Below are 16,669 nucleotides of genomic sequence, written 5' to 3'. Positions count from 1 at the left end.
GATGGTTCTGACCCCATGCCATCATTTTGTCAACAATTACATATATCATCAAATATGAATTAGATTGGTTATGTGTATGATAGAATTATTACTCTACGTGAATAATTGATTTACATAGTAGGCCAAGAATAGTCCGTAATTAATCTAATGTGTTAAGTCTTACATAATACAAGTATGGCACCATGCAGTTAAATTTGCAAGAACCATCGTAAGTTAAAGATACATTATGTGAGATTTAGATAAAGAGCTGGTCGTTTTTGCTATAATAATAGTTCGAAGATAGGTAATGCAAAATGAATATATTGAAAATTTCATTCAAATTACCTTAATCCAAGCCAAGCTATAACTGTTCGTAGTTTTGACAAGATATGTGCATCTTTTGTTAATTATCCTAACCACAGTACTTGTATATTCGAGTCTTAGCCATTTTTGAATTAAATCATTAAATGGCCAAACTGTTCTAATCTAGTTAAAATCTCGAGCATCCGATGGCATCAAGAGCTGATATGGTCTTGTCATATTTATAAATTTCAAATTTATATAACATAAAGAAAGACCTGCAATAAGCAAATTTAGCTTTTGAATAATGTATCTTTTAAGTTCCCATATTTTGACCAGAAACTGGGCCCTATTCAGTTTGTTCTTCTTGGCTCTGCCAATTCAGGTACCATCGACATGAAAAGTATGATCAACAAGAAACTTTGCATGATTTTTCATTGGACAATTGCGCATGGATGAATTGGCTTCAATTTTTAATTCAAGGTCACAATTCTAAGATGGCGTGAATGACCTCATGCTCAATTTCATATTACACCCATACTTGGTATATTTAAAAAGAACATCATTTTTCACAATATTTATGTAAAATAAATTGAGTAAAAGAATAAGTGTAAATTGATGTCATAGTTTGTTGTGTCGATATAGATGGAGGTGAAGCTATAGCAACTATATTATGACTAGTCTTTATGTAAGCATGTAATATGTAATCAATATAGAACAATATAGATTTAAGTATTACTTACATCCATATACATCTTTTATAGAGGCATAAATACATGTTACATATGACTCGATACTCGATAGGTGTAATTCACTTGCTGTAGATTATATGATCTGTCATCCGTGCAAGCCATACATTTACTGATAATTCAACGATTGTACATGATGAGGAGTAGAGTCATTTGTCTAACCTCGTGGCTTTTCTCAGTCACACATTTAATTATTGTAGTCCCAATACACAATATATGTAGCCCCTAGAAAATATATGTCGTTCTAAAATAACGAAATTAAATGGGGTTTAACATCCTACTGTCCTGCTCCGACTGGGCTAATGAAGATGGGCCCAAGATAAGATATATGTAGTCCCACATAACATCCCAAAATAAATTATTTGTATTCCCAAAATGCCCTGGTTTGTGTTGGCTTTAACGCTTACTGGCGCTCAGTGGAACTGAATATCCAAATTTTGTATTAATTTGGCTTTTTTCAACATTTTGTAGAGAATGCATTTAAATGAAATGAAATGGGGTAAACGTTCTGCACTGACTGGGGTAATGAAGATGGGCACGAATTCCAACTGTCAAGGTTGCATGCCAAGACCTCTTATTTCATCCAAACGACTATATAATGTTCCTTGCCAGGCCCTCTGTCCTGCATCACTGACATATATATATATCCATTTGGGATGGTGTAGAACTGGTTTGCTCATATCATAGATCTGCATGGTTGGTAAAAAAAAAAAAGCAGGACTCTTACCTCATTTCATTTCATATCTATGGGGATGTTGGACAATATGTAACCTTGGGGATTATTGACAATATGGAACCATGGAAATATTTGACAAGATGCATTTGTGGAAATATTTGACAAGATGCATTTGTGGAAATATTTGACAAGATGTATTTGTGGAAATATTTAACAATATGTAACAATGGAGATATTTGACAATATGTAACAATGGAGATATTTGACAATAATGTTACCACAGAGATATTTGACAATATGCAACCGTAGAGATATTTGACAATATGTAACCATAGAGATATTTGACAATATGTAACCATAGAAATATTTGACAATATGTAACCATAGAAATATTTGACAATATGTAACCTTGGAGTATGTAAGCATAATATGATGTTAATATTTAATTGTTTGTTACAGTATTGATACACCTACTGAACTGAGAATAAAGAAATGGGCTGTTAGTTTTCATGAACTTCTCACTGATCCACTGGGACTTCAAGAATTTGAGAATTTTCTGAAGAAAGAATACAGTCAAGAAAATATACGTTTCTGGGCAGCTTGTGAGCAACTGAAATTTTGTCCTGTGTCAGAAATTCCTGGCAAAATAGAATGTATATATGAGTAAGTTAACTTTATAATATTTATGATAAATAATTCTTCTAGATCTACAATAAACTTGATGTAAATGTAGTTAATATTTAATAAATATTCTACAAGTCAGTGATAATACTAGCAGGGGCGTGTCCATAGAGCATATTTTGTTCTCCCGCATTCATACAAAATAATGTTGAACAAACAAAGCTGTAAACATTGTCACCGTTTTGACCTCACACCACTCTAATACCAACATGTCTGCAACTAAATGAGCGGAAATTTTGTCCCGAAGCTTCTTATTGTATAAAAGTCTTGGGTAATAGTAGTAAATTTAATTTATTTAGTGACAATATTCTGGTAAATGTATATATCATGTAGTGAATAAATAACGTCTTCAATCTGTAATAGGTAGGAGGACTGCATATAAACAAAATCCATAAGACAAACCCACAGACAAGACACAATATAGCCTACACAGACCTTTCTAACAACAAATGTCTATATCATACCAAGTGAATTGTCCTAGTCTTTTAGTTTTACAGGGCTTACTCAAAATGAAAACAAACTAACAATAAGGGAGAAAATCCACAAAAACATGGGAATATTTCCCAATCGTTGTATCATTCTAATCTAATGTGAGTCAAGAATGACTATGTGCCACAAGAAATCTCAATTAAAAAATTAAAACAGGGGAATATTTCCAAAGCATTGTATCATTCTAATGTGAGTCAAGAATGACTATATGCCACAAGAAATCTCAATTAGAAAATTAAAATGTTTTTAGATAGTACTTGAAAAGATTCAAAACATGATGAACGTGTCAAAAGATGAAATTGTATTAAATATAAAGTTAGGATGTCCTTATACAGTCGCTGTAATAGCCACATCTCATTTACCCATACTTATCAATATATCTTAATTATTATAAATGCATTTAGATAGGATTTAACAAGAAATTTTGCAGTCTTCTAGGAAAGTCATTTAGAAGAAATCTATGAATGTTGGCGTTACAGCGTTGGACAATAAATTATAATAAGTATATGATAATCAATGGTAATTAATCAGATAATCAAGGTCGTTGATAACATAACAATAAGGTGATTAATAGTAATTTCAGGGGGACTGCACCACACACAAACAATTACACAGGACAATCCTACGGATAGGGCACAATATACTCAGACACCTTGAACAACAAACGTTTATATCGAGGTCGTTGATAACTTAACGATAGAAAATTAGAAGTAGGTAATTTTACAAAATAGTAGGACATTAATTTTGATATGTAGGAATGTCAGCCTCTTTCAAGATGCATTGATTTCTTGTCTTCCAAAAAATCTGAATGGGTGATCATCGACCCAGTTATTGTAGTTAGGATCCCAGTCTCGTATGAGCACTTATGATCATGAGTAAAGTGGCGTGCTAGCAATTCTGCAAGTGAACGTGAACACAAGTAAGGTCACTTGTCCAATCCACGTGTGTTTTCTTCTAGAACTCTGTTTTCCTTACACTGCTTAAGTCACTACGCACAATTGAATTATTGAAATATAATTGTAGCATAACTTAATCCAAAATGACCTGATTTGTATTGACTGGACATAAAACACATTTTCTCTCTTTAAATGTGTGTCCATATAATCCTCATCTATATCTGAAGTCTAAATAATGATCTTTATATGTTGTATTTGTAGAGAGTTTTTGACCACAGGCTCACCTCATGAAGTCAACATCGACAGTAAGACCATGGAAAGTGTTCAGTTAAATCGAAAATTAAAGAAACCAAGCAGGTAAATCGCTTAATTGTTTTTGCTAGATCTACACCGTTCAGATATTTTATAATATGATATTACCATTCAGGTATTTTGTAAAGTTGGACAACTTACAATATACATATCAACTTGACTGACAGAAAAAAGTGTTTATTGCCTTCACCTGCTCTTTTGAAACAAGAGGGTTTGGGTGGCCAAATGGTCCAATGTGTGTGCTTTAGGTCTTATGGTTTGTCAATGAGTCAAGTGGTGTGGTTTGGATTCCGAGCTTGTACGTAACAAGGAGTAAGGCCACCTATCCAACTTTGTGGGGTTTTCCGGGTTCTCTGGTTTCCTCCCACTGCTAAAGACCCCTACGCGCAAGTGAATTATTGAAATAAAATTGAACCATGTGTTACTCCCGAAATGACCTCACTTAATAATATTATGTTAGTCATGAAAATACCTAGTTTGTGTTGAGTGAAGTTAAACCACAATTTCTCTATCTCTCTTTTCTTTTGAGGGAGTTGGGTGGCCGAATGGTTAGCAAGTGCGTGCTGTATCATACAGTCTGTCATTGAGTCAACTGGCGTGGTTTCGATACCCTGGTTGTACGTGACAAGGAGTAGGGTCCTCCGCTTTCCTCCCACTGCTAAAGACCCCTACGCGCAAGCAAATTATTGAAATTATTGAAATAAAATTGAACCATGTGTTAGTCCTGAAATGACATAGTTTGTGTCAAGTGAACGTTAAACCCCATTTCTCTCTCTCTCTCTCTTTTCTTTTGAAACATTTTGAAATATCGAAATCGCAAGACTGGAAATAAGGAGTCTGTCACAGATGTTGTCGGGTTCAAATTCAGGTTGTCAGACACAATCCCTCTGGTGCCAGTCATTTTGTCTATCACAAGTTGATCTCTTCTGTGTTTGTATTGATATTTTAATACATGTCTGACACACAGTCCAAAATTTGGTGTTCTAGATTATTAGTGCCTGACATTTTGTCGGATGCAGCTAAAATCATTATTTACAGGTCTGTTAATGCTATCAGTATCAGTTTGTTCAAAGCTAACTATGTCATACAAACTGCAGACCATTGATGCTGTAAATGTCCGACTGAGAATATGCCCCATATTTATGCAGTACTTTACATTAAGATATCCTCAAAACTAATTCTGTTTTTATTTCAGATTCACGTTTGAAGCTGCAAAAGAACATATTTACACATTGATGAAAAAAGACAGTTATCCAAGATTCCTTCGTTCCGAGCATTATAAATCACTGCTGGCAAATGCTTTTGCCCCTTTTAGCAAGAAAAAGTAAGATATGCATATAATGAATTCTATGAACTTTTTGTTATTTGTATTACCATATTTTACTTCGTATAAGTCGATGTGGAGTATAAGTCGAATCGTCATCCATATATAAGTCAAAGCAGTATATAAGACGAATGTTTTTCAACTCCAGGGTAGCAATCTATTCAGATTCATGACTGTTATCCTAGTCTTATATAATACTGTGCCGGTGTACGCCAAGAAAAATTGGCCCATAATATTAAATAGGCCTACGATAAAATAATCAGTTTATAAATGTAGGACTAACTTGATTAATATTCAAAGTTGTGGTCTTTGTTTATTTGAACCAGTTTTTATTTCAATATATCCGATAAATATAAGACAATGCAGGCTCTGTTTCTAATGACACATAAGACAATGCAGGCTCTGTTTCTAATGACACGTGTTTATAAAGTCAATACTAAAAATAGAATAAAACAATGCAGTATAGTGTGATTGGTTAATTTAACCAAAAAATAAAAGTAGAAATCTCGTGAGACGCATGAAATTACGAGAAACGGAAATATGCCATTTTTAATGAATGTCTGAGAAAAGTTTTTATTTTGATGGCATATTCTTGGGTTGATGATAATATTTTGAAGGGGAGAGGGGGATGTCTTTAAAGAAATTAAACAAGCAAAGAAACGTCTACTAATATTTCGATTGGAATGGTGTAACCTAATGTAGTTTTGTTTTGTTTTACCCTCATCCATACATAAGTCGAGTCGGTGTATAAAACGAAGGCCAGACTTCAGCGAAAAAAAGTATCGACTTATACCCTGAAAAATACGGTATATATCTCTGAGGTCATTGATGGGTGGTCATCCTAAAATCTGCACACATCATTTCCAAACTTTCTGTCCCTCAGTTGTAAAATGCTAGACCAGGAACTAGTACCCAGGTTCTACTGATCTTGTTGTTCTTCTTAAGGGTGACACTCTTTGAAAAAAGCCTAGGGCTAAGGCTCTGCCAATTCAAGTCTGATCGACATGAAACTTTGACCTTCTTGGACAAATAACCGCGTGGATTGACAAACTCCAATTTATGACATGTCAAAATTCCAAGATGACGACGATGACGTCCGGCTCAGTTCTTGGTTCATATAGTACTATAACTGTACTTGTTATGTAAAGGTATTAAAAAAATTAATCTAGTTATGTCACAATTCCAAGATGGTGACGATGATGTCCTGCTCAGTTCTTGGTTCATACAGTACAATAATTGTACTTGTTGTGGAAAGGTATTAAAAAAAATTAATCTAGAAATGTCAGACTTTATATATAAAGCACTTAGCTAGTGGGATAAACAGTTGTCAATGTATAGAAAAACATTTCATTTTCTTATATTTCGATTGTTCATAAACACATTAATATCTGGTGGGATGGAATCAATGATGTATGATATAATGAGAGATAAAACATAGGTTGGTATGGTTTATTGACATAGTTATATAGTTTTATCTGTGTTTAGCCGTGAATATAGATCAATACAGGGTATATTGATATAGTAGTGTGAACAAGTGTAATATGTGAAGTTATTGATCAATATATATAATGTTTTACCTACACTGTCATTTGTGAGGTGTTTTTATTGATGAAACTTTTACTACTTTACTAAGTATTATGGCTTATCTACTACATCAGAAGGTTTGAATATTAAAACTTTTGTTAATAGCCATAAACTATATGAAGATAAATTCTTATATACCACACATAACACCTATAAATAAGCACTATGACTGATCTACTAAACCAGATGGCGTGAATATAAAAACTTTGTTAATATTCATAAACATTAAACATTAATTTTTTAAAATAGTGTTGAACAAATAGTATTATTTTTTTTATTATATCATATGCCACATCAAAAGTGTCTTAAAGGAGCTAAATCGCTAAAACTTTCTACCTAGAAATTGACACAAATGGATCGCAACGCATATAATAATGTTATACGAATGTATATTAACTGATTTACATTCAATCATTTCAGTTTTTATTGTAATTTCTAATCGGTTATGTTCGGCGAATACGCCAGAAGTCTCAATTGAATGGCGATCTCTAGAGTCTGGTTAGTCCAGTCTACACTGATAGTATTTATTGTGCATGGAATATGTCTAGACTTGTTCTTCGAGTCCCTTGTTACAAATGCACTGAAACGCAGTATGGTACACAATTAGTGTACCAATTGTAAAATGTTTATTTTGTCTTAAATATTGAATTTCAGAAGCCAATCTTTTCCCGGTAAAATCACAACATCAATGTTGATTTAAATTGACAAATAATTTGTGTTTTCAATGTCGAAGACTTTGGGTGATATTGAGTTAGAGACTTAGCTACTTTAACACCTGTACATAATAAAGCACTATGACTGATCTATGTTAGATGGATTGAATATTAAAATAACGTTAATAGCCATAAACTATCAGTTCAATAGTGTTGAAAAAAAAGTATCATATAGATCTGTTATATCTGATATGCTTTAATATAGAATTTAGAAAGTGTCTTTAACACCTGTTAATATGTGTAAAGGAAAAGCTACTTCTTGGGGAAAAATGACCTTGGCTTCTGCTAGTTCCATTCCATTTACAAGGTTAAAAAATTTCCATACCACCCTGAGAGGTCATATTCTCTAATAGTTATAAATTTTTTTATTTTATTATTCTGGTTCTTCGTGAGTGCATCTTGGCATGCTTGTTCCTTGTACAATTGCGCATGGATTGACATACAAGATGGCAGCTATGATGTAATGCTTGCTTGATTCCTGGTCTATTTGTTTAGACTATGCAAATTTTACCTTCTAATTAGGTGTCTTATTCAATAACACAAGACTTTTAATTGTCTTTTAAGAGCACTCACAAAATTTTGATTTGCTATCCTCATTCAGATTTGGATGCATATTTGATGGCTTTTATTTCAGATTTTTTAATTTTGGTTCAAGTCGAAAGAAGAATAATAATTTGAGCTTAAGTCCTCAACCTAAGAGAAGGAGTAGTGAAGGGAAGGATTGTTTTGATTCATCTAATTCGATTGCTCATCATTCTTTTAGTACTGGTAATTTGAGGGAATTAGATGATAGAACTGTAGTATTTAGGTGAGAATTGTTATTATATTATAATTGGTATGGTTACCCCTTGTCAATGGTATAGGATCGGAGGGACTGGCAATGGACAACGTATAGTCATTCTGATGTGATGAAAAACCGCGGTTCCCTGTACACATTAGCATGCACGGAGAAGAACTCTGGACATTTGGAATTCGAACTAAGAGTAGGCCGTAGGGGCGTTGTTGTCCTGGAAAAATTTATCATCTTTTGTATTCTGATTGATATTTATTATAATAAACTATGGAAAATGGCTATATTTAGTAACTGAACTGAGTAATAAACTATAACACATACTTATGGAAAGCTGCTTATATATTTAAGTGAGGTACATCATATTAAACATTCTCAGGGGTGTTAAGGATATTTCTTTTCATAAACCATAATACTTCTGGAAACAGTTACTAATATATTTGGTTGATGTTTCGAAGAGTATTCTCTCAAAGTTATGAACTTTGTTTTGTGAAAGGATCCCTGGGCTAATTAACTTCTCACAAACATCACATTTCAAGATTCTACATATCTTATCGTGGGTAATGCTGTTATAGGAATTTAAGATTATCCAGCACCAAATATGAATGTCATTGACATTTATGAGGATTACATACCTGATAATTTAGTCTACAGTATATTTCAGTTTTCAACTGGAAGTGTTTTATAGAGTTACTTCTATGGAATAAATGAACAGGCGGTAGATAATGAGATTTATTTTTGTTCTTTACTTTTTTAAATAAAAACTGTTCATGCGCCCCTTTATAAACATGCATTATGCAAGAGCTAAATCTGCCTATTGCAGGTATCTCTTTAAGCCTGAAATGTTATCTAAATTATTAATTGGAAATTAATTAACTTATCCAGACCATAATCTACCCTTGATGCCATACCCTGCGATATTTATCTAATGTTACCTAATGCCCCATTAAGTGAGAAACAGAATATTTTTTATACAGCCTTGTGATATAACATTTCAGGAGAAGTAACGGATCAGATACCAGTTTACCAAGATGGTAAGTTTCACTCTATATGTAGTATTATTTTTATTTCACAGTATTTCATCTACTCTTTTTATACTTTTGGGTCTTTTTTCACAAAATAAATGAAAGAATTTTAAATAAAAATCATACGCAGTGGAGCAGCTGAGAATTTTTGAAAAAATTATGTAATTTACTTATATTTGTGTATCTGTACATGAATAGTATTGTACATAACCAGCATCTAGTTGTACAGATGGTACATAAAATCTGTGTACCGCAGGCACTTTGAAATAAAGAGTAGTGCTGCTGTCTCAGCAAAATTCCTCATAGCGTACTGCATGGCATATGCCCATTTTCATTAGCTCAGATGGAGCAGAAAAGTAGGATGCTAAACCCCATTTCATTTCTGTAATATTGAGAAATAATATTACATTTCTGTTGGAGATGCCTATTTATGGTTTATCAAAGCATTGCCCCCCTTATTCTTTCAAGTTACACCCAATTTCATTCATTCATTCTTTCCAGTGATTAGTAGGAGGTTAAACCTCATTTCATTCATTCATTATTTTCAGTGATTCACCAGGTGTTGTTCATCGTCAGTCATCGGCTCTTTCAAACAGAATAGAAAGTCCGAGACGAAGTAAGCTAGAAGTTCCAAAACATCTCTCGGTTAATATGTGTGAAAATAAAACGGAAGCCACCACCTGTCTAGCTATAGCAGTACCAAGTAAAACCAATGTTGTTGCACCATGGGAAGGACCAGATTAATCAACATAGTTACCACTATATATAGTATCTCTGATCTCATTCAAACAGATTCTATCTAGTTGTAGTGTAAATGAAACGGTCTTGAGGTTTGTTTGAATGAGATTTAGTTTTTAAATATTCATTTTGAATCTAAACTTGTACATGTATGATATTATTATGCTAGAGAAATATTTAACATTATAGAGTTATACAATGTTATGACACAATGGAAAGTGCATGCATAATTCATGTTATTTTGTGCATATTGACTTGAAATGGTAAAACATATCTTTTAAGTTCTGGGATCCAACCAATAACCAGTTGATATTAGTTTATTGTGATAGTAGGGAAATAACTTTTGATAGAAATATATCTTTAAACAATATATATTGGATTATTAACTATCAATTATTAATGATGTCTTTATCGATACAATTGACAATGTCTTTATGAATAATGTTTTTGAATAAAAGAATTTAACTATATATTAATTTATTATTGTACATGTATAAAGGTACAAAAAGCCAATAACATTAGTCATGGCTGCATAGGTTTTTTTACACTCATAGGTTTCTTACTGCTTGGTATTTGTAGTTTGTACCATGACTAACAATTGCTCTTGTAGCAAAACACAATCTGTAAAAATTATTTTATCAAGATGCAATTAATCCTCACTCAATGTTTAAACATACACTGCTGTATAAAGTATCACATAGATCAATGTCTATATTGATATTACCTGTCACATGCTGAATTCTCATCAATATAAATAGCTGCAATAGACCGTGATAACAAAAATTTGAAAGTGGTCTCAAAAATTTTTTTTATTTTTTTTTTATTTTTACAGCATTTTGTTTTTCTACAAATAAAAATGGTTATATATTATGATAATTGGAGAAGAATCTGAGTATGGTTAAAATTAAGATATATATATATATAGAAACAAAACTTTTCTTTTAGTGTATATTATTCATGGAGATTTAAAATCTTTCTTTAGGTTTTAGAGGAGTTTAATAATATTAATTGTATAGAATTTGTTAATTGTGTAAAATTATATTATTGTATAGAAAGTTGTTAATTGCATATGTATTGTTGCTCAAGGCTTTTTAACCTATTATACTATAATCTTTTAGAGGCATTTAATTACTAGATAGCGTAATAAACTACAACACATACTTATGGGAGAGAGAAATGGGGTTTAATGTCCACTCGATACAAACTGTCATGTCGGGACTAACACATGGTTCAATTTTATTTCAATAATTCGCTTGCGCGTAGGGTTCTTTAGCAGTAGGAGGAAACCGGAGGACCTGTAGAAAACCCACAAGGTTGGACAGGCGACCTTACTCCTTGTCACGTACAACCGGGGAATTTGGAATCCCGCCAGTTGACTCAATGACAGACCGTATGATACAGAGCGAACATGCTAACCATTCGGCCATCCAACCCCCCACATACTTATGGAAAACAGCTACCGTACTAATTTATATGGGGTGATGTTTCAAAGAGTATACTATCTACGTTATCAATCTTTTAACTGCACTTACTACTGAGAGTATACTCTTCAAACCCTCGCCCAAATATATTAGTTGCTGTTTTCTATAAGTATATGTTATAGTTTATTATTATATTATATGTCTCTATAAACAATACACCAAACAGCTTTTTTGTTCAATGTCATTTATAACTCAACACTTGTTAAATTATTACATCTTTTTATTACTTTGTTGTTCTTATAGTTTAAAATATCTCATTGTTCAGTTTTTTATTTACCTTTTTTTAAATTATTATTCATATATTCTTCAACATTCAAGAATATTTAATATCGTATTAAAGGAGGCAAATGTCTAACTGAATATCATCCACAGTCTTTGACTTTGTAAACACAACTTGTTGGTCAATTTAAATCAACATTGATGTTGTTATGTTATTACCGTGAAAAAATGGGCTTCTGATATCCAATATTTAAGACAAAATGAAAATTTTAAAATTGGCACACGAATCACGTGCCAGAATGCTTTCGAGTGCCATTTTAAAATCTAGCGGCTCAATGCACGAGGCTAAACATATCCCACAGGAGAATACTACCGGTGTAGACTGAAATAACCAGACGCTAAAGACTGTCATGCATCTTGGACTCTTTGCGTATTCACCGAACATAACCGATTAGAAATTACAGTAAAAACAGAAATGATTGAATGTAAATCAGTTTACATTCATATTACATTATTATATGCTTTGCAACACATTTGTGTCCATTTCTAGGTGCCAAAGAATAGAGATTTAGCTCCTTTAATCAATATAAGATTGTTTATTTCCCCCATACCTTTAGAAGAAAGCAGGGAACTATTGAAATGGGTCCCGCCAGCTAGCTGTCTGTCCATCACAATTTGTTGGGACACAATAACCCTGCCTCTAATGGAGTGAGAATTTTCTGCTTAGAATAATCAGGGATAAGGACTTCGATTTGTCAATGCTTTTGGGACACAATTACTTTGATTCTATTTGAGTGAGAGTGAGTGTAGTTTCATTACATCAATACTTTGACTAAGTTTGAGAGTGAGCATTTTAGGCTCAGGTTAAGCAAAGTGATAAGCAATTTAATTAGTGGGGACTTTTGACCACAATAACTTTGATTCTGATTGGGTGAGAATGGTGGAACTTAGTCTATAAGTCTATAGTTTCATTACCTCAAAATTGTGACTAAGTTCGATCAGCTAAGTTCTGCTTAGACCATGTATAGATGAGCAGTTCAATTGCTCAGTGCAAATAATTAATGTGTGTCATGTATTTATTTTGGGATTGAGATGGGGGGACATTAGACTCACTGCCAGCTTGTTAACAATAATTCTGTTACATATAATTAACACATACAGTATATATTTACGGGTGTGATAAACAATGTATTAACCAAACTCCCCAAAATTGTACGTGATTTGGGATATGTTGATGTTCTCATCAAATATTCAGTTTCAAATACATTTGCTCAGTCAGTGTTGATTTCATTTGTTGTTCTATAGGAACATGTTTTTTTGTTGATCAAGATTTATCGAAACATTGAAGTCACCATTGAAAACCCATCTTTTATGTGACCAACGAGGAAATTCTTGAAAACACATCAGGAACTCAGTGTTCAGTAATCATGTGTTATATAAATCCTGATATTATTATTACAATGATGTGTTATGTAAATCATGATATTATTACAATGATGTGTTATATAAATTATATTATTATTAAAATGGACATATTTGATTTCTCATCGAGATAATTTATGGAATCTATGAACCAACTCATTCTGTTGCTGCCATTTTCATTAGTTAGAGTCAGACCTATGAAATAATTTATATAGACCCAGGAACATTCCGCCTATTTATATTTCTTTTGTTGCTATTATCTATTGCGCTTTTCTATATCCTTTTTGATAGGCATTTAGTTTTGAACATATTTAAGAAAACAAGGGTACACTTTTATGGATAAATTCTGTAATTATATATCCATAAAATTATACATTGTGTCGGTGGGTTGGATGCAAAATATTGGGGATGGGGGGAGGGTCCTTCCTCCCAAATTTTCTGAATATAACGTTCAATTTCAACCCTATATCACCCAAACCAACAAAAAGCTCAAATTTACATGTTTCATAGAAACAAAACAATAAGTGAATTTTTGATGCTGTTTATTTAGGGGAATCTGTGGCCTCTGGGACCTACAATGGATCCGCAACTGCCTTGTGTTACTATTGAATATATCAAGTATAGCAGACATTATACAGGGTATATAGCATGTGTTAAAAGTATTTGTTCTACCTGTAAAGACTGTTTGTTGAAAACTTGTTAAACTGTTTGAATCAATAATGACCATGGAACCTATTAATGGTTATATTTACTTTCTTTTAATATATAACAATTTTCTATAATTTTGTGTTTTTGTATTTTAAATATATGATTCCTTATTGCTGTGCTTCTTGGAATATTTTAATAAAGTAAAAGGTTTTGAAAGTGCCAAATAATCAATTTAGTCTTAGTCACTATTGTATCTTTTGATTTTTTTTGTAATTTTACATTCAAGAATTATTATAAAAAGAAAAAGAAAGTCTAGTCTTATTGTCTTTTATATATTCCATTTTATTGTTTGATTTTGTGCAATTTTACATTCAAGAATTATTATGAAAAGAAAGGTCTATGATGGTTTTGTTATAACACGTGTAGGCTTCTGTTCTTTTACTTTTCTAATCTCATATTACACATTATTTTATGTATAACAGGGTCTATTACAGGGTATTCTTTGGGGGACAAAAAACTGTTAATGATGGGTTTATTATAACACAGGGTATGCTTCTGTTTATAATCTCATATTATAAATTATTTTGGTTAAAGCAGCAATAAGTCTCTGCCTTATTTTATTTTAATCATACTGATTGTTGAATAATAATATTAATTTAAACATAATTCTAATAGTTTAAGCTCTGGTACAAGTTATATTCTGGAATAATGCCCAGTGTTTATCTTACTATGACATCACTTACTGTAAACAGGTTACCAATTTAAGAAATAGAGTTTTCAATTGTCGTATTTAAAGAAATGTGGAGGTTTATAAGATTCAATAATCATGAGAGTACCCCCATTGAAACGTTGGCAGTTAATAAACCGAGTGAATATTTTCCATAAAGCTGTTCGTTCGTTCGTTCTTGGTGTTTAACGCCTGCTTCCACATAGTGATATCGCAGACAAGACATAGGAGAGCCGAAGCTGATTCCTGTTTTTTAGAATATGATTTTGCAATCTTTCCATTTGGCCTTAGGCCATGGATTTGTATAAAGCTGTCTGTTATTCAATAGGTTTATAGATGACCAAAGACTGGATCTGATTGGTTTTTATAAATCAATAACAATTGCTACTTTAAAACTAGGTTTATTACAGTTAACAAATGGGGTAAAATATGAGAGTTGTTTATAAATGAACTAGAATATCTTTATTGTTGTGTTGTTAATTTTTCTTATCTATATTATTGTATATAAATGAAGATTGTAGATAAATTACAAAAGATTTTAACTTCATTGAAAATTAATTTTAAATTTGTATTGATATACTTTGCAGCACCTTTTTTCTAGAATTATATACACTTAGACATCAAAGAATCAAAAACTATAGACATTATTAAGTCACATTTGAAGAAGCATCTATTTGATGAGAATAAACAATAAATAATTTACATATTATGTTAAGTGCATAAAGAACTTTATTTGATGTAAATTTTTTAATTTCTATTGCATGGTTACCCTTTTTGGATGTTTTCAGATTTTTTTATAGCATAATTATTCTTTACCTGCTTGTTCTGTCAAATGACTTATAAATTTTTTGTTTGATATTCATATAGTTTTTACCTATTTCTATTTTTTCAAACAAGATGTATACTATACAGTTTTTATTATTTATTGCATGGTAATTTATTAGTTTTACTCCATGTTTATTATAGCTTTATTTACACTGAGCTGGGACTTTTTCGATGCCGTACTGTACAAAGGGGAAAATTTGCAGCTTGGTATGCTCTTATTTGGTGCTGTATTAAAACTACTGGGGAAGATTCGCAGCATGCTAGGCCCTTATTTGGTGTCGTAAGTACATGTATTAAACTACCGGGAAAGTTTTGCACCATAATAAGCGCTTATTATAAGCATATAAACATAAAACCATCCATCGGTTTGTACAGGACAGGTCGTACTCATATCACAAGGTTGTACAGGCAACCCTACTCCTCGTCACATACAGGTGTGGGAATCAACCTTATGATTTAAAATGCATGTGTTGACCATTCGACTACCCCACTCCCCTGGTATTACAGTACCAGTACCTTAGTGTAAATACAGCTTATATCTTTACATAGTGCTTTTATTATATCATTCAGTATCTTTAAAGTGATTATTCTAGTTAAGTGCCAATATGGTTATTCATGTTTCAAAAGTTTTCACAAATATTTCATATTTGAGCACAAATTGAACTGTGTATTGTTAGTATTACATTCCATATATTAATAGGGGATAATATTCAGTAGGCCAAATCAATTTAATTTTAGTTCTTCGGGAATCTTGTTTAATAGAAAGCCATATGAGTCTCATGAAAAATATTTTATTTAGAATTTCAAAACTAAAAGCCTTAGAGAAAAACAACCAAGTAGGTTTGTTTTTAAATTATTATTTTTTTTCTTTTCATGTAGAAATAGGACATAAAATTTTAATAGTTTTCCCCGAAGAACAAAAGTTCAAATTGTTGTGGCCTTATTATGAAGTCGTATTACTATTAGAAGCATTCAGATAATTATTATCTAGCATATATATATATATATATAATTATATTTGGAGATGAGTATTAATTAAGATGCACTATAATATACATTTAAAAGAGTATTCCGAATAAATCACAAGTAAT

At 32.0% G+C, this 16,669-nt stretch overlaps 1 protein-coding gene across 1 annotated transcript in view; it reads left to right on the top strand.

Annotated features, from left to right (window-relative positions):
• Window positions 1–16,190, top strand: part of LOC126812308 (regulator of G-protein signaling 7) — a 66,378-nt gene extending 50,188 nt beyond the window's left edge. Inside the window, exons 10-15 of the mRNA XM_050538640.1 lie at window positions 2,164–2,367; window positions 4,032–4,127; window positions 5,278–5,406; window positions 8,338–8,511; window positions 9,492–9,527; window positions 10,067–16,190. Coding sequence (XP_050394597.1) covers window positions 2,164–2,367; window positions 4,032–4,127; window positions 5,278–5,406; window positions 8,338–8,511; window positions 9,492–9,527; window positions 10,067–10,262 — 835 coding nt within the window. The 3' untranslated portion in view covers window positions 10,263–16,190. The remainder of the gene's footprint in view (window positions 1–2,163; window positions 2,368–4,031; window positions 4,128–5,277; window positions 5,407–8,337; window positions 8,512–9,491; window positions 9,528–10,066) is intronic.
• The last annotated feature ends 479 nt before the right edge of the window (window positions 16,191–16,669 follow it).

The sequence above is a fragment of the Patella vulgata genome, chromosome 2 (assembly GCF_932274485.2).
Source record: "Patella vulgata chromosome 2, xgPatVulg1.2, whole genome shotgun sequence".
Taxonomy (NCBI): Eukaryota; Metazoa; Mollusca; class Gastropoda; family Patellidae; genus Patella; species Patella vulgata.
This window is presented reverse-complemented; position numbering and strand designations above follow the sequence as displayed.